We start from the raw sequence: 25,644 nt of genomic DNA, 5'->3' as shown, positions 1-25,644 counted from the left end.
ATCTTATCAGTTTCAGATCCCAACAAAAAATTGCTTCAATAGTCTTTACACGATGGCTATTTTATCTTTATACCAGCCTCACAAGTGAAAATATTGACGTTCCTGCTTCGCATTATGCTTCTCAGGATTTTTTTTTTAATAGCCAGGAAATAAGATCCTTTAACACAAAAGTGACTAAGGTCGTCCTAAGGAGACTTTTTTGTTCGCCCCACCTTCAGATTTCTATCGTTTGGAATGTGTGGCAAGATCGAAGTCTATGTTTAGCTACTTTCTTTTCTTTATCCTTTTTGGTTTTCCTTTCTTGTTTTTTGCTCCGTCCTATGTCTTTTGGTGCTTGGCGGAAAATAAAGTCGGCGTTTACTTACTTAATATTACTATGCAAAACATCAATTATTTATCATTATATGCCATTTACTTATTAATACAGACAATGGCAAACACAATGCTTGTCGCCAGCCGTATCAATTCAGGATCTATGGTGTTGTTTTGTGTGTGTGCGTGTGGGGGGGCAAATTGCAGTTTTAAAATCCAAAGGAGGCAATTTTTTAATGAAATGCCGAGAAAAGCAGGCTAGCTCACCCTAAAGACCCCCTCCCCTTTGACACAAACCTGCTTAGAAATTAAAAAGAGACTTATTTAGGGGGGGGAGAGACGAAAATTACGGACATAAAGCGGTTAGTTTGGGACTCTCCTGATCAGTCACCACACTATCTTCGCCGGCCAATGACTACGGTCATCCTTTCACTGGCAAGTGCGATTTAAGGTAATTTAAACCCTGTAGGATCGTTCTTTTTTTGCGAAAAAAAATTACACTTCTAGAAATGGTAGTCATGCCTCGATACAGATAAAATCCGAATATTAATTTAATGGTCTATGCTCTGGCATTGCCCAAGTCAGAAATAAAATTGGCTGTTTCTTTCGATTTTTCTAAGTTTGGTAAGCAGAAATGTACCTAAAAGTGTTTTCCTGGGACAATCTAGATTGTCAAGTTGTACTCAAGATTTAAAAAATTGTGTTTTCTGATGGGTTTACCCTGCATGGTAGTCCATATACCCTGATACAAATTCTGGAACTGGTTTACTCCAAGATGAATTCGGGCCTGACTATCATAGCTATGTTTATAAAATTGACTTCAACATTTCGCTATATTTATCATCTATGGAAGAAAGGATAAAGCAAATAGGCTAATTGAGAAGATGTTAAGAATAGAGTGAATGAAAGCATGAGCGCATCAAATCCTGAAATGAAACGTGATCCAGTATTTTAGATAAATGCTTTAATGTAAAGGAACTATCAATGAATCGTGGCGAGATCAGTAATGTATGTATAACTTGGGTAGCCTATGGCAGTGCAATTTTGGTGTTTCATCTATAAATTTTAAGAATTAGGCTATTTAGTAGTAGTGGTAAAATTTTACTTTAGCTGCGTTTGGTTATCTTGGAAAGGGGTTAGGTTAGGAATTTGCCTACATGACAGGTCTGTGCCTATTGAAATTTTGACAAACCAACATAATTAGCCTACCTTAATATGTGTTTATCAGTTTCTTTTTCTCTGGCTTTAGTTCTGAAAATACAATTCATGTTATTTGAGCAGAATTTTAAGCCATGTTGATGTTTTTTTTTAAATTTGGAAATGTATTTGCATATCTTTAAAACATTTTAAATTGGGAGGTAAAATTCTACTTTAGCAATTTTTGGCTGTCTTGGTAAGGGGTATGGTTAGGAAAATGAAACTTTCAGGGATAGGTCTACTGTGTCTACAGGCTAAAGTATAGGCTAGGTAAATTTTTTGTAGCATGTTAGGCCTAGGCCTATTGACTTACAAATAAAGCAACATACCACTTGATGCCTTTTTTATGCTCTTTCCAAATATAATAATCATTTTAGTCAGAAATGAATTTTACCCTCACCCCTATAGGCTAGGCTATATACCAATTTAGGGTATAGGCTATATTTGGGTCAATATCTACCAAATCATATTAATGAGTTAGGACTAAAGTGAATACACCATTTAATGCCTTTTTTAATGCTGATTATGAACAAAATAAGCATTTCTATTGGAAATGAATTTCAGCCCCCCCTACATATGCCAATTCAGTGTTAGGTTCGGTATAGCCTATATGGGGGGGGGGCTGAAATCCATTTCCGATAGAAATGCTTATTATATTCGTAATCAGCATAAAAAAGGCATTGAATGGTGTATTCACTTAATTTCTAACTCAATAATATGATTTGGTAGATATTGACCTATATTTGCACATTAGGGGGGTGGTGGAGGGCTAAAGCTTAATTTACCTCTCATTTACATCAGAAGTAAAATTTGCTTCCCCCCTCCAATGTGCAAATATATACCTTAAATTGGTATATATTGGGTTGGGGGTAAATTTCATTTCTGACAAAAATGATTATTGTAGTTGGAAAGAGCATAAAAAAAGGATCAAGTAGTAGTACCGGCTATGTTTACTTTATTTGTAAGTCAATAATATGAACTGTGAAAAATTTACCAAAGTATGTCCCAGGAAGGTATTTTGAAGTACCTACCTCCACTCCTTCTCCCTTTAGAGGGTCCTGACCTTTGATGACCTTTAAAAAGCTGTTTGTTATAAGAGTGAAACCTTATAAAATAGATTTTCAGTGAAGTACAACAAAATTGTTTTCAGCTTCATAACTGCTCAATCCCAATTTACAAGGTTTTAAAGATATACAAATATATTTTCCTAGATTTTGAAAAAAAAACTGATATGGGTTTAAAACTCTACTCAAATAACAGAAATTGCACTACCTTAAATTGCAGCTAGGAGCAATCTAAGGATTTCTCCTTGTAGAGCTCTGGAATGATGATTAATTGTATGCAAGAATCACTGGTGACCAGGTGCTGCTCCTTCTTTGATAGCATCCCAATTGAATTTACATTCTTTGGAGGACCACTCAGCATCTAGCCTTCATTTAAAAACACCAATGGATTCAGCATTAACTGTTTCATTAGATAATTTATTCCAATTATTGGCAATATGCGCTGAAAAGAACTGAGTACGGACTCTAGATGTTGTAGGGTGCTTGACACGTTTCAGTAGATGACCTCTAGTTCTTCAATGGGTACAAACTGCAGGGAATAATACTGGGAGAATGTTAGCCCTCAATAACTTAAAGGCTAAAAAGGCATCCCCTCTTTCTCCTGTATATAAGTGTAGGGAGATTCAACTTTGATAGTCTTACAGGATAGGAAAGCTCTTGCATGCCAGATATCACTTTAGTGGCACATCTCTGGACATCTTCAAGAACTTTTATATCTTTTTTAAAATATGGAGAGGAAAGTGACATTCAAACTTCAAGCTTAGGTTGCACAAGTCCCTTATAAAGAAGACTGATGACTTTAGAGGAACAAGTGGAGATGGTACGCTTAATCAAACCCAAGGTTGAACTAGCTCCAGCAGCAGATCTCTTAGCATGTGTGCTGAATTTTAATTTGTTGTCAATAGTGACACCAAGATCTTGCTCATTATTAACAGAAGAGACTGGGTGGCCTAAGAAAAAATAAGAGCAGCATGGATTCTGTTTGCCAAAGTGAATGATATGGCACTTGGCAACATTGAACTCAAGAAGCCAGGCCTCAGCCCAATGACCCAGCAGATGAAGATTATTTTGTTGCAGGGCATAATCTTCACAGGACAAAGCTGGCCCAAGAAGCTTCAGGTCATCTGCATAAAGAGTTGAATTACTGCTGATAATGGAATGAGCATCATTGATGAAAATATTAAATAGTGTAGGATCCAAGACACTTCCCTGAGGAACTCTACTCAGAACACATGTTGAGGAAGAAAGAATATGATCTCCAGAGTCATCAAACAACAGAACACATTGGTTTCACAAATAAGAAAAAAAAAATCAAGGATCCAGAGCAGGGATTTCTCTTCAAGCTTAACTGCGTGCAATTGAATTGTAAGTCGATTGTTACACATTTTATCAAAACCTTCACAAAACTCAAGCAGAACCACGTCAGCAGGAATCCCTATATCAAGCAACTTGGTGATGTGATCATATGATTCAAGGAGGTTGATATCAATAGATCTTCATGAATGAAAGCCATGTTGTGAACTGTGTAAAACAGTATCTGCTTTAAGGTGTTTAACAACTGCATAATTAATTATTCTTTCAAGAACCTTAACAACTGCTGATATCCATGCTGATGGGTCAACATTTTCTACCTTTTTTAAAAATAGGAATACTATGTGCGGTTTTCCAATCCTTAGGTAGTGTATATTTAATGATAATTTGAACGGCAGGAAAAGAGGTTGACACAAAACTGTACAACATTTTCAGAACAAAACCAGAGAAAAAGACACTGATTACTAAAAAATTAAGGTAAAATGTTGTTATACCTCTAGAGGGAGAAGGAGAGGAGGTAGGTACTGCAAAATACCTTCTTGGGACATACTTTAGCCTGTAGACACATCCCTGAAATTTTTGTTTTCCTTACCTACCCCTTTCCAAGATAGCCAAAAGTAGCTAAACTAGAATTTTACCAGAAATTCAAATTTACCCACCCCACCCTCTGGTACTTGTGCAGTATATCTTAAACACTGTTATATACTGTATCAGGAAACACTAAAGGAAACCAGTCAAATGGGTATTTGCAATAGAGAAATGCATTGCAAAGCTTGGTTTCTCATTGCATTTACAATGTTTAAACTATTGTTTTTTGGGGTTTAGGAGGGGGGAAAGGTACCTAGGTTAGGTTACATTATATTACATATTAGGGGGGTAGGGGTGGGTAAATTTGAATTTCCAATAGAAGCAATGATTATATTTGTAAAGAGCATAAAAAAGGCATCAAGTAGTGTGTTTACTTTATTTGTAAGTCAATAATATGAACTAACAAAAATTTACCAAAGTATGTCCTGGAAAGGTATTTTGGAGTACCTATCTCCACCCCTTCTCCCTCTAGAGGGTCCTGACCTTTGATGACCTTTAAAAATCTGTGTGTTATAAAGTGAAACCTTGCAAAATAGATCTTATGCTTAAATGGAGAACAACAAAATTGTTTTCAGCTTCACAACTTTGCTGAATCCCAATTTATAAGGTATTAAAGATATGCAAATACATTTCCTAAATTTTGAAAAACAAACAAACATTGATATGGCTTATAATTCTACTCAAATAACAGGAATTGCATTTTCAGAACTAAAGCGAGTGAAAAAGAAACTGATAACTGAAAATAAAGGTAAAATGTTGTTTTGTCAAAATTTCAATAGGTATAGACCTGTCATGTAGGCAAATTTCAGAAACCTCTAGAGAGAGAAGGAGTGAAGGTAGGTACCTCAAAATAGCTTCCTGGGACATACTTTAGCCTGTAGACCCATCCCTGAAAGTTTCATTTTCCTAATCTAACACCTTTCCAAGATAGCCAAAAGTAGCTAAAGTAGAATTTTACCCACAATAGTGCATTGATACCAAAAATCGAGTACATTAATACCAAAAATTGAGTACATTGATACCAAAAATAAGTACATTGATTCCAAAAATAGTAATAGCCTAGCCTATTTAATAGCCTAAGTGTAATTATTGTGCCCTATTGAATGTGTGGTAAAATTGTTTGAACATCAAAAATGCGCTTCTAACAGTAAAAAAAATCTTGCAAACCCATAGAACCATCAAAACTAAACAAAAGTATTATTAGATTAGCTTATGCCAATAGGTTAAGATATTCAGGAGGCTAGTTGGATATCTAATCACAACTTTACCAGTTATATCACTAGGATCTGTATGATACTACCTACAAAAGTGGATTGCTTCAGCATTTGATTGTCTAAATTTCCTTAATAGATATAAGTTTTGTTTTAGCATGAATATTTCAACTATGGTTAAAGCTGCTGAAATAATTAGAACTGTATTTTAAAAAACTGGAGCCAATATAAAACAGACTGAAAACCAAAAATTAAGGTAAAATGTTTTTTTTTTTTTTTATTATCAAAGTTTAGATAGGCATAGACCTCTCATCTATGCAATCTTCTAAGCCCTGGAAATAAAGAAATGTTAGAGATAGTAACTTAATAAAGCTTCCCTTGGCATAATCCAGTCCCTTGATTCATTCCTTAAAGTTTTGTTAACTTAACCCAGCAAGTTTCCAAGATATCAACAAGCCTCTCAACTAGAAGATTACCAAATGAAATAGGAATATTAAAAAACAATGATATAAAAGAAAGAATAAAATGTGACCAATTGACACTTGCTGCATATCATAAAGTAAGAATTTCATTAGTAGAATTTTTGTTTTGTACATAGTCTAGGGAAATATCTGGAGCCAAAAGAAGGGAGGGGGCATTATCAGAAGAGGAAATACTATGTTTGATGTGTCAAATGGGGAAGCAAATGGTACTACTCTTGTTTTATAGCATTTCCTTCAGAAGAGACATAACTCTATGATGTGACTGACTCCTCTACTGATGCTCTATCCAATCATAATATCTGCTACTCTTTCAATGTGAGAGTATTGCATGTTCTACTATTTCTCAAATCTATAGAATGATATGGTGAAATCAAATAAAATTATATTATCAAAAAATCATTTTAAAACATAGATGAAAATTGAAAGAAACAAGAAAATGTAATTAAATTACATTTTCTGCATATCATCTGGCAAGAATTTGCACACAAAAATAATTTTTACAAAATAGCCTAAGCCTAGTATTACTTAAGCTTAGCTTTCTAGCATAGCCTGTCTTTCTTTGAAGATATAAACAAAAACAGTAATTTGTCAGCTGAAAGAAATCTTAGTAATCACAAATTTTGAACCAATGTTGTGAGTGTAGAAACTAGTTGTCCTGCTTGGCTTCATTATCTGGTTTGTGAAAATCATGCTTGGAATTCTTCAACAAGGATAATATTTGCTAGACAAATTCTATAACATATTACCTCCAATAGAGATTACTTTGAAGGGGATTAAATGTTTTTTTTGTGGGCTAATTCAATAAATAACTTTGACCAAAATAGCTTGGTTTCTTTTGGATATCCCTAGTCTATGTATGAAGTTGTTCTTCCATGTTATTGGTTGTTCAAGCCTTGTTTCTACTTTTAAGTGCTTGAAGTATTGAGCAATTCCCTCATCCTATTGCCAAAATATGTTCTTAGAGTAATAAATAAAAAAAAATACAGATCCTAAAAAGGAGTAAAGTCCACCCCCCCCCCCCACCCTACCAACAATTCCAACCCTGAAAAATTCTCCCCAAATTTAAAAATGAGCAGCCAGAGGGAAATTAAGACAAATAAAAAGAAACAAGAAAAACATATAATTGTATATCAGCCATTATGAAGGAGATGCAGTGAGTCATTATTTAGGCAGGGGGGTGCCAGGTGCCTAAATTAGTGCATTTCAGTGCCCAAACTGACTAAATCTTCATGAGTTGCAGGGCAATATTTTCCTCTTATTGCAGAACAAAATTCTGATATCTATTTTAAAGCTTCATTTAAATAAAATAATTTTTTCATATTTTGTAAAATTATATGCAATAATGTTTAAATGTGCATAAGCTATTATGTAAGAGAGTGGTGGATCATTTTGTAGTTAAGGGAAGGGGGAAGCCTCAATAGTGCCTTTTAATGCCAAAATATCCTAACCATCATTGAACCTTCTAATAAATACAGAATTAGTTCTAGGGAAGGAAGTTCACTCGTGTAGATAGAAGCACTTTGCAAAGGTTAGAAAATCATGTTGTGACCAAGATGGGTATAGGCTTGCAAAAGCTTCAATTTAACTGGAGGTCCCCAGGACTTCTTTTTGTCAGGTTCTAAGCTGGCTTAAGTGCCTTTATGTAGCCTTGAGAAGATGTTATTACTCCCTGGCCTCACTGGTGAGACCCATTATTTTTCTTGATACCATAGCAATTTAAATAATTTGAAAATTGTGACAAGGAACATGGCAATATTGGAAGGCAACTATCAGAGTGACGTTTTGACTGATGGATTCAAGCATTTTGGATTATCCTTGTTAGGAGTCTCAGCAACTTATTTCCAAGGACTATTGTAATTACTTGTTCAGGTGGAAAGGATGGGCCACATAGGCAAGGAATAGGACTTGTGATGAATAAGGAAGCATCTTAGTCTTGCTTAGGTTTGGAAGGTATTAATAGAGGAACTCAAGTTGCTCACTCTACAATTTGAATTACCCACCTGGGTATAAATGGGGATAAATGATGTACCATCTTAGGCAAATTTGGCATAGAGATGGAAAATAACAAGGTTAATAGACTGCTTTAAATTTTTAGGTGCAATAATCTAGCTATAATCAATACAGTATTTGGTTACAAAATGGCCTATAAGTTAACATAGTATTCACATGAGGGTCAATGCCAACCTTATATATCATGCTATTGCAAATTGCAGACATACAGGATTAATGCAGGGCATTTAGTTATATAGGACTCCTGTTATTGATGTTAAAAACAAAGATCACCAGGTAGTATTGTTTAGAATTAGTTTAAATCTTGTTAGAATCTAGTAGCTTGCTTTGAATAAGAAATGTCCAGGAATTTGGAAATTTTAGGATTTTGGGTGGTGGGCCTGGACCCAGAGGCCCCCCCTCCCCATGTACATCCTTGTGTTAATAGATAGTTATGACATTGATAAATTCCAGGAGAGAGCTTGGGAGGACCTTATCCAAGAACAATTGAACATGGACCCTGGGGGCTTAGAATCAGACAGCAATTAATAGTTTTAGGACAATAGCTTGCAAAGTACGTCTGTGGGAGGAAAGTTAGAAACCCAATTGAGACTTCTAGTAAAATACTTTAAGCTTGGTTGTAGTGAGAAGTGGTTATCAAGAACTTTCCAAGTAGGAGTAATAGATTTTACAAGAAAAAAAGGAAAGCAGAGAAGGTATTAAAGTGTGAATTCATGAGATGTAAAATAAATATCATGAATAAAATTATCAAAGATCTGGAAGATTCAGCCAGACCAGACAACATAGTAGTAAAATATTAGATAGGCATATTAAGAAATTGTGAGAAAACAGTCATTTTCGATTTGATCCAGTTAAATATGCAAATGGGAGCTCATTTAGTGATACAGAAAGTGCTTGACAGTGATGAGTGGAACATTTTGAGAATTTGTTAAGCCATGGTAAAGCTGTAGAGATATAATAAATTATGTTTTTTTTATAATTTGCAACTGAAGAAAGATTTATTTTGCAAGGAGAAGGCATTAGGAGCCAATGGAATTGTAAATGAGCTTTTGAAGTATGGCAGTTGTGAAGTTACAGATGAACTACTGGAGATTATGGGCATGGTTTTACTACAGAGGGAGTACCTAATGATTTTAGCAAAAATAAATAAAGCTCTTTAGAAAGGCTATAAGAATGAGCACAGTACTTATAGACAAATCAGCTTGATGTCTGTAGTAAGCAAATTCCTATGTGTGTTGATACTTATTAGATTAAAAGATGTTGTAGATAAATCTTTAAGAGGAGACAATGTGGTTTATATATTTATTTATTAATACTAAAATACTGTAAGCTTTTGTGGAAGGACAAATGATGCATTGACCAAAATTTTACTTGCTGCAGTTAAGGTAGGAAGTAAGATTAGGAGTTGCTTTAGTGTGGAATCAGAGATTGAGCAGAGATTGTGTCCTATTCCTGTTCATATGGATTATATTTTGATTAAGTCTTTGTCAAGGAACACTGTAAGGACTATTTGAGAATATGATATCAAATGGGAAGTAAAGATTTCCTAGACTTAGATTATGCAGATGATTAGAATGTACTAGATAAGAATATTTTGAATTCGAATCAATTTCTAGAGGTTTTGAGAGTTCTTGGTGCAAGAATAGGTCTGAAGATCAATTGTAAGAGGATCAATTTGCTTTGACAAAGAATAAATCAAACAGTTCGTGGTAACGAACTGTAAGTAAGGAGTGACCCAGCTCAATGGTAACCAAAACTCTAGAAAACGGTATTTTGTTACAAATAGATACATCAAAAGAATCAGATTTTAATGATGATTTCAAATATACAAGTTTCATCAAGTTTAATCCTACCCATCAAAAGTTAGGCGCCTGAGAAAATTTGGCTGATTTTCGGAAAAAGGGGGAAAGACCCCCTAAAAGCTATAGAACCTTAATGAAAATCACACCATCATATTCTGCGTATCAGAGAACCCTACTGTAGAGGTTTCAAGCTCCTATCTACAAAAATGTGGAATTTTGCATTTTTTGCCAGAAGAAAGATCACGGGTGCATGTTTATTTGTTTGTTTGTTTGTTTGTTTTTCCCCAGGGGTGATTGTATCAACCCAGTTGTCCTAGATTATTGTGGGAGGGCTCATTGGAATGAAAATTGAAAGTTCTAGTGCCCTTTTTAAGTGACCAAAAAAATGGAGGGCAACTAGGCCCCCTCCCACGCTCATTTTTTTCCCAAAGTCACCTGATCAAAATTTTGAGGTAGCCATTTTGTTCAGCATGTTCGAAAATATTTTAAGTATGTCTTTTAGGATGAAATAATCCCCCAAAGTTCCCGGGGGGAGGGCTGAAAGTTATGAACTTACCCAATGTCAACATATAGTATTGGTTATTTGGAAGTATACAGACCTTTTCAGGGGAGATTTTTTCCGGTAATGGGGGGGGGGTCCGGGTTTATCTAGGAGGATCTTTCCATGAAAGAAGTTTTCATGGGGGAAGGGACATTGTTATGAAGGGGATGCCGGACTTCCCAGCATTATTTAAAAAAGATCAGAAATTTAATATTAAAAAAAAAGTATTTCAACTGCAACAGCAGCAACATTGAAACTTTAAACGAACAGAAAATATTACATATATGATTGGGTTCACCCCCTAATCAATACCTTGCTCTTTAAGCCAAAGATTTTTTAGTACTTTCATAAGAGCTATTTATTCTAATTAACGGCCTTTGTGATTAAGGGGTCAGTTTTAAAGAATTGGAACAAAATTCGAACTTTAGCTTAAAGAGCAAGGTATTGACTAGGGGGCGAACCCCCTAATATACGTATTAAAAATATATGAGTATAGAAGTTCGTTACGTAATTTAATTCGTAAGTTACGTACATTTATTACTAATAAAAATGTTTGTAAATAAAATTAAACAAGTTTCGAGCAAGCCATTTAACTAAATAAAAGTAAATTAATATGAAAATTTTGTTTTAATTATTCATGTATGGTGAGCCAAGATCAAAACCTGCATTTATTCAAAAACGTTCAAAAATTAAATAAAAAAAACAAGTTTTTTAAACTGAAAGTAAGGAGCGACATTAAAATTTAAAACGTAATTTAATTCGTAAGTTACGTACATTTATTACTAATAAAAATGTTCGTAAATAAAATTAAACAAGTTTCGAGAAAGCCATTTAACAAAATAAAAGTAAATTAATATGAAAATTTTGTTTTAATTATTCATGTATGGTGAGCCAAGATGAAAACCTGCATTTATTTAAAAACATTCAAAAATTAAATAAAAACAAAACAAGTTTTTTATACTGAAAGTAAGGAGCGACATTAAAACTTAAAACGAACAGAAATTATTCCGTATGTGAAAGGGACTGTCCCCTCCTCAACGCCTTGCTCCTTACGCTAAAGTTTTTTATTGTTTTCAAAGATAAAGTTGTGAGACAGAGTCAAACTTTAGCGTAAAGAGCAAGGCTTTGAGGAGGGGACAGCCCCTTTGATATACAGAATAATTTCTGTTCGTTTTAAGTTTTAATGTTGGTCCTTACTTTCAGTTTAAAAAACTTGTTTTTTTTTATTTAATTAGAGTGAAGAGGTAATGTTAGGTAACAAGATGGTGTAAAGATGGTAAAGATGGTGGATACAGAGATTATGAAAAAAAGTAAAATAGCCAAAATGCAGGGTGTTTTTTTGTAGTTGAAATAGCTTTGAACACTAGGAAGATATTTGTTACAAACTAAGGTTAGAATATCAGAAGCCATATACATATGGTCAAATATGGTTCTGAAGTATTGGTGCTTCAGTTGCCTTGGGAAGGTTTGTTAATGTTTTACAAAAAATCTCTGAGCACAGCTTTTGGTGCCTCTTTGTACTGGCTGTATGTCAAACAGCCAGTACAAACTGCAAAAAATGCAGTTTGATCCCATTTTTGAAGGTTACAATAAACAAAAAAAAAAACAGTTTAAATGTATTGGCCATGTTTTATGTATGAAGGATGACAGATTGCCAAAGATTGTGCATTTTGTTCATGATCTGAGGCTTAAGGAAAGCAGATTGTCCTCAAATGGGTGGAAATATCTCACAGCAAAGTGAAGTAGAATGTGCACTGCTGTATTTGCCTTAGGCGGATTAGTGCTGCAGTGAGTTGTCAGTAAGTGCTGCAGTGAGTAGTAGTAGTATTGTGTCTGAGAAAGTTAACTCTCAGCAAGAAAATTAAATTTTAAAGTAAGAAAGATATGATTTGTGTGCATATTTGTTTGCAAGATACACCATTGTGGAAATCTTGAGGGATTTACAACTTGTTTGTTGGGGTACACATCTGAAGAAAAAATTACAATAACTGTGCTCCAGAATTATCATAGAAAGTAGGCATGTTGTACCTTTTTTGAATCAGAATCATATAAGAATATTTAAATTGTATAAATGAAGAGCCATAGTGGACCATTATACATATAAACTGTATATACATAAATGCTGTGAGTTTGATTAGACTTGCCTAATATGCAGTACTAATGGTCAGTTTGTACATTGATTTCTTTAGTGTATAAAAAATGCTCACTGTCATTTGTTATTAATTATTGAAATAAACTTTTTTAAAAGAATAGTAAAGAACTCCATTAAACCAACAATGAGCAAAAATAGAATCAAATAATCTACCAAGTATAAAGCTACCACAAATCAGCATCAATAAATAAATGAAACCCAAAACAAACAGAAATTACAATAAATAACCAAGTCAAACTCAAAACAAGTAGAAATTGACATGAGTAGGGATTAAAACCCCTGTGCTAAGACCAGAACATAATTTAGACTTTACTAAAAAAAATACAAATGAATATGCATTGTCAGTTAATGTACATATGCCAAGGCTGTATCCAGGGGGGGGGTGTAAGGTGGTTTTAACCCCCCCCCCAAAAAAAAAAATATTTTTTTGACTTGTAAAAACTTAACAAAAACGGATATAAACTAATTTTTAATGCGTTTTTGAGTTTGTTTGTGTACCCCTCCTCCCCCCCCCCCAAAAAAAAAAATACTTGTGTAAAACATCCCCCCCCCAAAAAAAAAAAAATATTGGATATGATCCTGACATCTGCCAATATTTTTTCCTTAAAATGTTATTAATATTTGTTTTATTAAAGTTATAAAAGTGAAAACATTAAATTTTTTTCAGTAAAGCACAAATTATGTTCTGGCCTTGGGAAGGCATATGGGTTTTGAGCCCTACTTATGTTAATTTCTGTTTGTTTTGAGTTCCATTTATATATCAATGCTGGTTTGTGGTAGTTTTATGCTTGGCAGATTTTTTTTATTCTATTTTTTGCTCATTTTAGCAAAAAATAGTTTACTTTTGTTTGAGAAATTTATTTTGTGGAAAAAAGTTTTTTTTTAATTTATTTTTGTTTGTTTTATATTGATGGTCTTTTTCAGAGAAAAAAAAATGATAGTAAAATTTTTTTTTTTGCTTTTCTTTAATAATTTATGGTTTGGCCTGCTATTTGTATGCTGGAGAAACCTTTTCAACAGTTTTTTAACAAAATACAACCTTTTAAAAATTAGGACACAAATAGTATTTTTTAGTTTAGCTTTAAACCTCCTCTAGTTGACCTGAATAAATAAAACTTAATACCATTCTCAAAAAATTCAATCTATGCACTTTGACAGCTTGGATACACTTACACTCTTTTGATTAGTTAAGTTTTAAGAGCAGAAGTAGCCCCAAAAGTTTGAACATAATACCCCCAGTTGGGTTTGGGATATTGCTGAGATGTCTTGTTGACAACCAGCATACACACAGTGCATTTTGACTTAATTTAAGACAACATCTAGTTTTTAAACATAATTTGCAAATTGCATTACTGTTGGGGTTTGAACTGTACAGTAGCCCTAGAGATACAGTTACAAGACCCTTCAACTACTCAACAGAACAAAATGACTATCTTAATATTTTGATTGGAAGTGTTTGGAAAATTCTAAGCTAAAGAGGAGGGCTGATTGCCCTTCAATTACTTTTGGCTCTTAAAAAGGGTACTAGAACTTTGAATTCCCAATCAAATTAGCTCCTTTAAATTATCAATGAAACTACTAGCTATGATTGAGCAGCAGTGTCTATGATATTGCTTATATGCCATTTTGATACTTGCATGCATATAGTTTTTTTGTTTAATTGAAACTCCCCCTAAACGTTTCAACTTAATGCCCTTAGTGTCATTAGTTACAGTAACTGTAGAAATAAGTTTCAAAAGTATACCCATAGTGTCTTCTGGCTAGTTAAAAATTTGTCACAATTTACCCTGGAAGGTCTAACTTAATAATGTAAGCTATTATTGTGATATGTCTTTGTCACCCTTTTGATAATCTACATGATAATAGTTTGTTTTGATTTAGTTCAATGTCTGCCTAAATATTTTTTTAGAGCTTCACATTAATATGCTTTGCTTGTCTAGTAGCAATAGTTGTAGTAGCAGTGTGCACATACCTCCTTTTTTTCAACATCCCCATCAACACATGATGAAATTTCACACTTAACACCATCAACCAGTCCTGAAACATTGCTGATACATCCTCTTGACAACCTATGTGGGCATAGTGTGTTTTGCTTTATTTCAACACAGTTTCAGTATTTCCCAAAATTTTCGCCTTAATACCCTTAGGTTGATTAGCAGAGCAGTAGCAGAAGAGTAAATAGTAGTAGTAGTAGCAGTAATAATAATATTAGCAGTAGTAGTAGTTTGTAGGAGTTATCTTTTGGTTAGTTCAACATCCTCCACAACAAGCCTTGTAAGTTTTAATTTCATACACGAAACTGTTCCTAAGATATTGCTGATATGGCGATTTGATAACCAGCATACAGATGGCAGTTTGTCATCTGTAAAACATAAATTTCTAGAAATATTCTCTGAAAGTGTCACCTTCATACCCTTAGGTATAGTTGTAATAGTAGTTAAAGCAGTAGTATTACTACTCAACTTAATGCAATTAGCCATTGCTATAACATTGGCAATATGCCCTTTTGATAACCTGTATATTCATATACTTCTTGAAATTTTCATCTTAATGCTCTTAGCCTTGAAAATAGTTGCAATAGAAGTAGTAATTAGTGCAATAGTAATAGTAGAACTAGTAAATGTAGCAATGGTAGTAGTATTAATATTAATGTGCACATATTGCCTTTTGGTCAGTTGATCTTCCCCTTTATGCATTTTCTGTTAGTTCCAACTTCATACACAAATCAATTCTTAAGATATGCTATTTTGACAATCTAAATGTACATAGTGTCTTTTGTTTCAAATTTGCCATGAATGTTCTTTCAAATTTTACCTTCATAGACTTGGCCTTAATAGTAAGTACTATTGTCACTGTAGTTTTGATGGTAGTAGAAGTAGTTGCAGTGCTATTGTTGTATCAGTACTAGTAGTAGTAGCAGTAGTTGCATGTATATATTGCCTTTTGGTCAGTTGAACATTGCTTTCATGATGACCTGGAAGTTTTGCCTTGACACAGTAAACCATGCCAAAAATATTGCTGAATTTTGCACTTTCAACACCTTTTTGATGCCCTTTCCACCTTAATACTCTAAGCCTATAAGTTGTTGCAGTTGAGGTAGTAGTTGGAGTAGTTTAGTAGAAGTAGTAGTTAGTAAAAGTAGTAGTGGTATTAGTGTTATTAGTGGCATGTATATATTACCTTTTGTCAATTGATTTGAGCCTTTAACTATTCTCTGAAAGTTCCAACTCAATACGCAAATCCATTCTTGAGATATGCCCTTTTGACAATCTGCATGTGCATAGTGTGTTTTGATTTAGTGACTTCCCAATATGCCTAATCACCGAACCTTTCAAAAATGCTGAAAAAAGTTTATGTCTAAACTTTGTTTGGATTCTGTTTAGGGAAATGATGGGCATGGGGTGGGGGTTGCTCTCAAATCACTTAGTCTCTTAAAAAGGGCACCTTAACTTCCAATTTGAAATCCAGTGAGACCCATCTGAATTTTTACAACTGCCTATTCCATAGAAACCTAACATGCCCCCAGGGAATAACTTAAAACCCTTGCCCCAGGGCTCTGGGGGTTTGTATCAATCCCAAAAGCATGATCTTCGGACTATTTTAAAGAAAATTAACGTCTCATAATCTCAATGAGATATATTTGATGAAAAGAATGGTAGTTGGGGGGGGGCTAGTTGACCTCCATCACTTTTGACTTTTAAAATGGAACTAGAACTTTCAGTTTCAACCAAGTGAGCCACCTCTAAAGTTTAAACAACCATCCCTTTCATAATTTTTCACCTTTTTTTTAATTTATTTTTCATTTTGTTATTTTCTCTCCTCTCTGTGTTTCATTTTCCCTTTCATAAGAACCTTAAAAGCCCCAGGGGTATAACTTACTACCATTGTCTTCAGGCTCTGGTGGTTTGTATCAACCCCAAAAGCCTTGTTACATGATCTTTGGACTATTTTGAATAAAAGGACTGCCTCAAAATCTCTATTGGATGCATGTCAGGATATCACCACATGTGTTGGGGGTGGCTGTGCTCTGATCACTTTGACTCTTAAAACAACACTAGAACTTCTGATTACCAATCTAATGAGTCCCCTCCAAAGCATATACGACCATCCTCTCTATAAAAATCTGATATACCCTCAGGGCATAACTTACAGCCCTTGGCCTGAGAGCTGTAGGGGGGGATGTCTTCCTTACAGACATAATTTCTGGACCCTTAACTACAATGAAGAAAATTGTCATCTCCATGTTTTGATTGGAGATGTTTGGGGAAATTATGGGTGTGTGTTTGGGTCTGGTTACTCTCAAATCACTTTTGACTCTTAAAAGGGCACTATAAATTTCGATTTCAAATCAAATCAGTCCCATTTGAAGTTTATAAAACCACCCATTCCATGAAAACCTCATATGCCCCCAGGGCATAACTTACAATCCTATCCCAGGGCACTGGGGGTTGTGTCAACCCTAGAGGTATTGATATATATTCTTTGGACTATTTCGAACAAAATCAGTATCTCACAAAAGATAGGTTGTCAGGGAGGGAGCTTGTTACCCTCCATCACTTAACTCTTAAAAGGGCACTATAAATTTCGATTTCAAATCAAATCAGTCCCATTTGAAGTTTATAAAACCACCCATTCCATGAAAACCTCATATGCCCCCAGGGCATAACTTACAATCCTATCCCAGGGCACTGGGGGTTGTGTCAACCCTAGAGGTATTGATATATATTCTTTGGACTATTTCGAACAAAATCAGTATCTCACAAAAGATAGGTTGTCAGGGAGGGAGCTTGTTACCCTCCATCACTAAACTCTTAAAAGGGAACTAGAACTTCAAATTTTCAACCAAATGAACCTTCTTTGAAGTTAAACAACCATCCCTTCCATAAAAAGCTTAAATGCCCCAAGGGCAGAACTAACAACCCTTGCCCCCAGGCTCTGGTGGTTTGTATCAACCCCAAAAGCCTTGTTATATGATCTTTGGACTATTTTGAATAAAATGAGTGTCTCAAAATTTCTATTGGATGCATTTCGGGAAAACATGACGTGTGGGCAGAGGGTAGCTGCCCTCTGATCACTTTTACTCTTAAAAAGGGCACTAACAATTGTGATTACCTATCCAATGAGTCCCCTTCAAAGCATATACGACTACCCTTTCTATAGAAACACCTTATAGAAAACCTTATATGCCCCCCGGGAATAACTTACAACCCTTGCCCGGAGAGCGGGGGGGGGGGGGGTTGTCTTTCTCAAGGACATAATTTCCAGATCCTTCATCTACAATGAACAAAATTGCTATCTCCAAGTTTTAATTGAAGGAGTTTGGGTAAAGGATGGGGGATGACTGGTTGCTGTCAAATCACTTTTGACTCTTAAAAAGGGCACTATAACTTTCAATTTCAAATCAAATGAGCGTATCTGAAGTTTATACATCTGCCCATTCTAAAAAAAAAAATTGCCCCCAGGACATAACTTACAACCCTATACTCAGGGTGCTGAGGGGTTGTATCAACCCTATAGGCATTGGTATATGTTCTTTGGACTATTTTGGACAAAATCGTCATCTCACAATTTTAATTAGATTCGTTTGGCGAAAAGAGGGGTAGTCAAGGAAGCTAGTTGGCCTCCATCACTTTTTGACTCTTAAAAGGGAACTAGACTTTCCAATTTTTAACCAACTGAGCCTTCTTTAAGGTCTGTACAACCATCCCTTCCATAAAAACCTTAAATACCCCTGGGGCGTAACTTCAAACCTTGCCCCCATGCTCTGGGGGTTTATTTTGACCCCAAAAGCCTTGTTATATGATATTTGGACTATTTTGAATAAATTGGCTATCTCAGAATTTCTGAGATGCATTTTCGGAAAATGTGAGGGGTGGTATTTGCCATCCAATCACTTTGACTCTTAAAAAGGACACTAGCACTTCTTATTACCCAGCCAGTGAGTCCCCTCTGAAGTGAGTCCCCTTACATGACCATACTTTTTATAAAAAACCTTACATGCCCCCAGGGCATAATTTACAACCCTTGCACTGAGGGCTTTGGGGGGGATGTCATCCTCAAAGACATATTTTACGGACTTTGAAACTACTTTGTACAAAATGGCTATCTTAAAATTTTGACTGGATGTGTTTGGTGAAATGATGGGCGTGGGAGAGGGTTAGTTGTCCTCCAATTACTGTTGACTGTTAAAAAGGGCACTAGCCCCTTCAATTTCCAATTGAAAGAGCCCATTTTGAAGTTTCTATGACAACTCCTTTGATGCAAAGTGCCCAGGTCTATAACCAAAAAAAAAATGTGGTAATACATTGTGCCAACATTGTTCTTTACTTAGGCAGTGCTATTGCGCTGCCTATGATTTCTTGATATCTAATTTGTGTGTAACAATAAAGTTTGCAATAAAAGCTGATCCTAATATTGCCAGATTTGGTTGGTTTTCAAGGGTCAAAAGCTCTGACTAGTCACCAGGGAATCCTTCATCTGCCTCAGCAGCAGCAATTATATTGCACCTTGTTTTGATCCAGAGTCATGCAAGGATTTTCAATCTGTATAATTGGAAGACCAAATTGGGCATGTGGCCCACTGACATGCCCTGTCCTTCCTGTTGCCAACTTCTCAGCAGAAAGGTGAAGAATGTTGGAACTTGCTTGAAATGGAACATTGTTAGAATTTTCTATTGGTATAACTGGAGAATCAAGGTGGGGGAGAGGTTTCACAAAGTTATTTTTAACACAACGACAGGCCTGCTGCATTGTGTTTAAACCAGAATAATGCAAAGTTTTGACTCAGCACAATTCAAAGATCAAATTGGGACCATGCCCCTCCAGTAATGCTTTTGATTCAGAATCCAACAAGGATTTGAAATCAGCATGATCACATGCTAAAAAGCTGTGCAGTGTATCCCCCTCCCCTGTCGCTCCATTTTTTCCCATGTTGTATTTGTTTGAATATTATGCAATTTCAGTGTTATTTCCTTTTTATTTCATATGTTATATTTGTTTGTGTTTTTCTTTTGTTTTGTTTATTCCTCAATAACATTATTGTAATGTTTGTAAAGAGCATTGTAGCACCTATTTTTATTATGCAGGTTTGGAAGTTTTTTAGCATGATTAAAAGCCTCATAATCCATATGCAGTTATTGTAAGTCTTTTTACCTCCCCTACAGATAAGGAATACTTAATTCACTAAGAGAACCCAGAGTATTTGATATTACTGAGAAAATGGGCGAATTATTGACGAGATTCCAAAAGTATATAAAATGCTTTAATAATGTTCCTTCAAATTGCTTCTGTATTTAAGTAATGTTGGCGTTTATTAGAGATGTTTTCCCTTTCTCATTTTCTATGTTGTATTTGGTTTGAATATTGTGAAATTTCATTTTTTGTTCTCTTTTTATTTCATATGTTGCATTTTTATTTGTGCGTTTTTTTTTGTTTTCTTTCTTTTCAATAACTACATAATCGTTTGTAAGGAGGGAAAAATAATTTTTATTATTATTGTGTAGGCTAAACGTTCATTTGCTTCCATTCATGCACTTATAAATCCGGATGATCACCAGTTTTGTGTCCTTTTATATGACCAAAGAAGTTTTTTTTGCTAATAAATTGTACCTCGAAAGGGAATGAACTCTTGAAACCGAGTTTCTTTTGCCAGAAGTTTTCAGATATGCTTTTGTCATTAAGCTCAATATCTTCTAGGTTGATTCAAAGCCAAGTAGAAATGTTGATATCTACATCAAGCTCATCAGAATTTTTGGAAGATGGGCCAGGCTAGACTTTGAAACCAGCTTTGATGAAGACAAAAAGGATCTAACAGTCAAACTTCTACGGTAATAAGAATTTTGGAAACTAAGTGAATCTGAACTCCAGGTATATTACTGCAAAGAAAGGTATTTTTACATATGTACCCTTTGGAAGCCAATTTGATTTTAGAAGCCAGCCTACATCTTATATTTTGTAAGGTTTTAGTGTCAATGCCCTAGATTTACCAGTTGCTTTGTAAATTCTCTTGCTATTTCCTAAAAGTAATCATTATTAGTTCAAAAAAAACTATTTTTTTAAAACTAGCAATGAATAATGTACTTAGAAGGCATTTTGACTGTCTTTATACTAAGATGCTTTTGTTCATGTTCAAGCAGATAAGTACATTCCAAGAAATGCAGGGAGATTTTTTCCGCCAGATGATTGGTGGGTCTTAAAATGAAAGCCGGTAAGGAATTCTATTTGGAATTATTGCTCTGTTCTAACAACTTGTGTCAATTTGACTTCCAAATAGTTCAAATCTATAATAGGATTTAAAGACACTAACTTCATAAATATTTCAGCGTTGCTCAATTTAATTTAAAACAGAGAAAATTTCAAGGTGCTATTGCTGCAAGCATAGGCTCTGCTCATCCAGGGTATTTCTTGACTGGTACTAGTTTTGTGTACTATGTTGCTACCCCTCTGTGCTGTTTATAATTACCGAAATTAAGATTTTCACTATCGGGGGGGGGGGTTAAAAGGACGGTCTATTCTGTTTATTGTGGTAATTCACAGTAGTTCAGAATCTTACCCTTGACTACTATAATTAAAAAAAATAATTATATATGGTCCTTTTTTATAAATATCTTGTAGTTGTCATCTATTGATTGTCCACAAGGCTGTAGCAGGGGTGAGCATTTTTTGAGGGGTCCAGTTTATTTTGGGAATAAAAAAAGCAACTTTCTAAAGTATATTATAATAGCTATTTGAACACAGTGTTTATACTTTAACCTGTGCCAAGGGAGATATTTTAAACCCCCCCCCCCTCCCTTCTACTGAGCTTAGTCTGAAGGACCATCAGAAAAAATCGAAAAATAGCCACAATAAAAATTCACACTTTTCTGATTTCAACCTTCTTTTACAGAAAAAGCTTCAAACTTTTTTATTTCATTAACTGTCTTATCGTTACTAGTCCTTAGTTTTATTCATTGACAAATAAAGGAGAACTTAGGCCTTGCAGTGATGGCAATTGGAGTTGACGACTCCTTTCTTGTGCGAGTATTGTTATTGTAGCAATTAGACTTAACAAAAACATGCCGGAGAAGTATAGAGATAAATTATTTTATTATACCAAACTTAAAGAGTAAGTGATGAAAATCCCACAATTTTAAAATGTCTGAGAACGATAGAACACTTTCGATAGAACACTTGAGAACGATAGAACACTCCAAACACTTTCCATCTTGCACAAGAAAGATGATGGCACTTGCAAAATTCTTGATCCTTGCTATTACTGCTATTATGAAACCAATGGGGAAAATGTATATACATATATGTTGAGATTAGTAAAAATTTTAGTGAAAACAGTGAAAATGCTCTGAATGTTTTGGTATCACACCCAGAAGTCTTCTTCAACAGTAAAACCAAAATATATAAAAGAAGGAAACTTTCGTAATAATAAGAATTGGCTGAAAAACAAATAAAAAAGCAAAAAACCTCACATAAAATAAAATTTCTATCATTGAAATTGTGGATAAGAGCAACTTGAAGAAACTTCCGTTTGTAGCGAAAACTTTAGAATAAAGAATGTCGAATAGAGTAAGTAGAAGAGACTATACAAACAAACTTGTTTTGTGATATGTGTTATCACACTAGGATGGATTGTCAATCCTTTCACTATAAGAAAAAGAATGTCGAATAGAGTAAGTAGAAGAGATTATACAAGCAAACTTGTTTTGTGATATGAGTTATCACACTAGGATGGATTGTCAATCCTTTCACTATAGGAATACATATTCTTGCAAAGTTTTGATTGGTGTCAGTTTTGTGGGAGCTGACTGAAGGCGATCTCGTCGTCGATGAAGGAAACCATTGTTCTAAATCCAGACGATTGTATATAAGAAATTCCTTATTAAAATGGCCACAGAATAACACAGTTGAAAGGGAATGATGTTATTATTGTGCTAATCAACTGCTCCCTGAATAAAAAAAAAAGACCTATTCACACTGTTAAATGAAAAACTACATATTTGTAACCTATTAGTTTGACCAAAATCTATTTAGTTTTTTCTATCAAAGGCTTGATGACTAAAAATTTCTAGGTCCAGGTTAATCACGCTTCATGAAAAGTATCAGGAAGGCTACATATTTCGATTATTGCAGTTTATCCTGAGTATGTGTTTTTGGAACTGCTAACCAGCAATGCTTGCCTGTGTTCTCATAGATACTTTTATTTTTTTTTTAGAGACACATTTCGTATTATTTTACATCCAGATTGGCTAAAGTACTACAAGGGTTTGAAACAGCATGTACTCCAAGTCTTAAAGAAAGCTAGAGAAAGTATCTGTAAGCATGGCTATTCCAATTTGATTCCTAGCAACTGTGATGTAATTCTTGCAGCACCGTGGACTTACAAGGAGATAAAAGTCGTTGTAAATGTTCCTGTTTCCCAGGAAGATGGTAATTCATTATTTTAAAATTTTTTTCCTCTCTTTTAAATCCTAGATTATTCACATTAAGAAGACTAAAGACATGAGAAGATCATGTTCTGTCGAGAAAAAACCTAAGGAAATCTAAAGTTCACTTGCACAATAAGTATTTGAAAATTGTTAATATGATCTGAATTTTAAGAAATTTAAACCGTGTTTGATTTTTATCGAGGAACTTCAAATACCAAATTAATAAACTTATCACCAGAACATAACCTTGCACTGGCTCTGTAGATGACCACACTTTTTAATATTGAATAAGTCACAATAATCTAATGCAATAAACTTGACTAACTTAAACTAGTATGTAGTGTTATAGTATTTTTGTGAGGTTTTTCTCTGGCTAGGTCAATTTTTAAAAAAGAGGAGGCTATGCAGTAAAAAACTTAAGTTTGTGACTGAAAGAGCTAGTTCATTTCAATTGTTTAGACATCCAACCGCGGTAATGAGATCCTTGAGTTGTTTCTTTTTAGTTTGTTATACATGTTTTAAGTGCATGCCATGATTGAAAAATCCTTCTGTTTTCTTTTATTTTTAGAAGACGGAAAGGGTATACGTTTAGTGGATTTCCTGAAACATTTTTTAACAAATATTGCTAAGAGATTAAATATAAAATACCGAAACATCTAGTTAAAATGGTTCAAAACAAATTCTGGAAAATTGAGTACTAAGATTGTTTTTTTTTTATTATGACAGTTTCTTGTATATACGTCCAATCACGCTCAAAAGCTCTTGGTTTGTGGGACATGCTAGTTGAAAACGATTCGGATAGCTAGGAATAATGACGCACCACATATTCACTTTACCTGGCATATTTAAGGTTGTCAAGAAGGACAAGCCCGACTCCTATATAAGTACTGCAAAGACTATTTCGAACCTTGAACGATCAGAATAAGTTTTGAGTGGACCTGAAAGTAATTATTCAAACGAATGGTGGTCCAATGTTAGCAGAGCACTTAGTCTGTGATCTATACCTACTGAATGGTGGTCCAATGCTAGCAGAGCACTTAGTCTGTGATCTATACCTATTGAATGGTGGTCCAACGCTAGCAGAGCACTTAGTCTGTGGTCTATACCTTCTGAATGGTGGTCCAATGCTAGCAGAGCACTTAGTTTGTGATCTGTACCTACTGCATGGTGGTCCAATGCTAGCAGAGCTCTTAGTCTGTTATCTATGCCTACTGAATGGTGGTCCACTGCTAGCAGAGCATTTAGTCTGTTGTCTATACCTACTGATTGGTGGTCCAAAGCTAGCAGATCACTTAGTGTGTTATCTATAACTAATGAATGGTGGTCTAATGTTAGCAGAGCACTTACTCTGTGGTCTATGCCTACTGAATGGTGGTCCAATGCTAGCAGAGCACTTAGTCTGTGATCTATGCCTAGTGAATGGTGGTCCAATGTTAGCAGAGCACTTAGTCTGTTATCTATACCTACTGAATGGTGGTCCAATGCTAGCAGAGCACTTAGTTTGTTATCTATACCTACTGCATGGTGGTCCAATGCTAGCAGAGCACTTAGTCTGTGATCTATGCCTATTGAATGGTGGTCCAATGTTAGCAGAACATTTAGTCTGTTATCTATACCTACTGAATGGTGGTCCAATGCTAGCAGATCACTTAGTCTGTGATCTATACCTAATGAATGGTGGTCAAATGCTAGCAGAGCACTTAGTCTGTGGTCTATTCCTACTGAATGGTGGTCCAATGCTAGCAGAGCACTTAGTCTGTGATCTATGCCTATTGAATGGTGGTCCAATGTTAGCAGAGCACTTAGTCTGTGATCTATACCTACTGAATGGTGGTCCAATGCTAGCAGAGCACTTAGTCTGTTATCTATACCTACTGAATGGTGGTCTAATGCTAGCAGAGCACTTAGTCTGTAATCTATACCTACTGAATGGTGGTCCAATGCTAGCAGAGCACTTAGACTACCAAATTTTTCTAACACCTGATTTTGTACCTGATATTTTCTGCTTAGGCATGATAACTCCAGTATTAAAAAGGGTAAACCGACCATTGAACCATCGTCATTTAGACTGATTGCTGATCATTATCGTTTTCCAGGATTTTTGACACCCTTATAACTTTCGGACTTTAATTTAAAATCCCCTCCCCCTTCCCTCCTCAGTTTAAATTTCAACCCGGCTTGGGTTGTACCCATGCTTTGCATGTAGCTGCAAAAGACGTGTTTGATGTGCTCATTTCAAAAGATAGTTTAGTTATATTTGAAGCTGATGTTTGGTAAGCCTTTTGTTCCGCTATCCATTCCCAAAACACGGTTAGTTGAGAAAGTTGGGTGTACGTTGTACAGTTGTTAGATCCTTAAGTGACATGTATACTAGGCTAAAAGCTTGCTTTAAACTGTTCGCTAAAAATAGCCATACTGTATTATGGTGAAGAAAGATATTAAACAGGAATTCACATCGTCACCAGATCTCTTCAACAACGGCATATTGACTGCCCAGTCAGAAGTTGCTCCTAACTGTATCCTTAAAGGTATGGGCATATCTCTAGTGGGGTTTGCA

At 35.0% G+C, this 25,644-nt stretch overlaps 1 protein-coding gene across 1 annotated transcript; it reads left to right on the top strand.

Moving 5' to 3' along the window:
* Window positions 1-1,182: 1,182 nt before the first annotated feature.
* On the top strand, window positions 1,183-23,105 carry LOC148943505 (uncharacterized). Its single transcript, XM_089101155.1, has 3 exons — window positions 1,183-1,320; window positions 20,365-20,495; window positions 22,874-23,105. The coding sequence occupies exons 1-3, from the start codon at window positions 1,297-1,299 to the stop codon at window positions 23,103-23,105; spliced, it is 387 nt and encodes a 128-aa protein (XP_088957281.1). The 5' UTR covers window positions 1,183-1,296.
* Window positions 23,106-25,644: the final 2,539 nt, after the last annotated feature.

The sequence above is a fragment of the Artemia sp. Qi Xiang Cuo genome, chromosome 15, assembly GCF_049724085.1.
Source record: "Artemia sp. Qi Xiang Cuo chromosome 15, ASM4972408v1, whole genome shotgun sequence".
Lineage (NCBI taxonomy): Eukaryota > Metazoa > Arthropoda > Branchiopoda > Anostraca > Artemiidae > Artemia > Artemia sp. Qi Xiang Cuo.
The sequence above is the reverse complement of the archived record's forward strand: the minus strand, read 5'-3'. Positions and strand labels throughout refer to the sequence as shown.

Excerpts from the sequence above, each read along its gene's own strand:
- LOC148943505 (XM_089101155.1), top strand. The coding sequence starts at position 1,297 with ATGAATCGTGGCGAGATCAGTAAT. Across the intron at positions 1,321-20,364 it reads ATCGTGGCGAGATCAGTAAT|GTTGATTCAAAGCCAAGTAG; the intron begins GTATGTATAACT and ends AATATCTTCTAG. Across the intron at positions 20,496-22,873 it reads CTAACAGTCAAACTTCTACG|AGACACATTTCGTATTATTT; the intron begins GTAATAAGAATT and ends TTTTTTTTTTAG.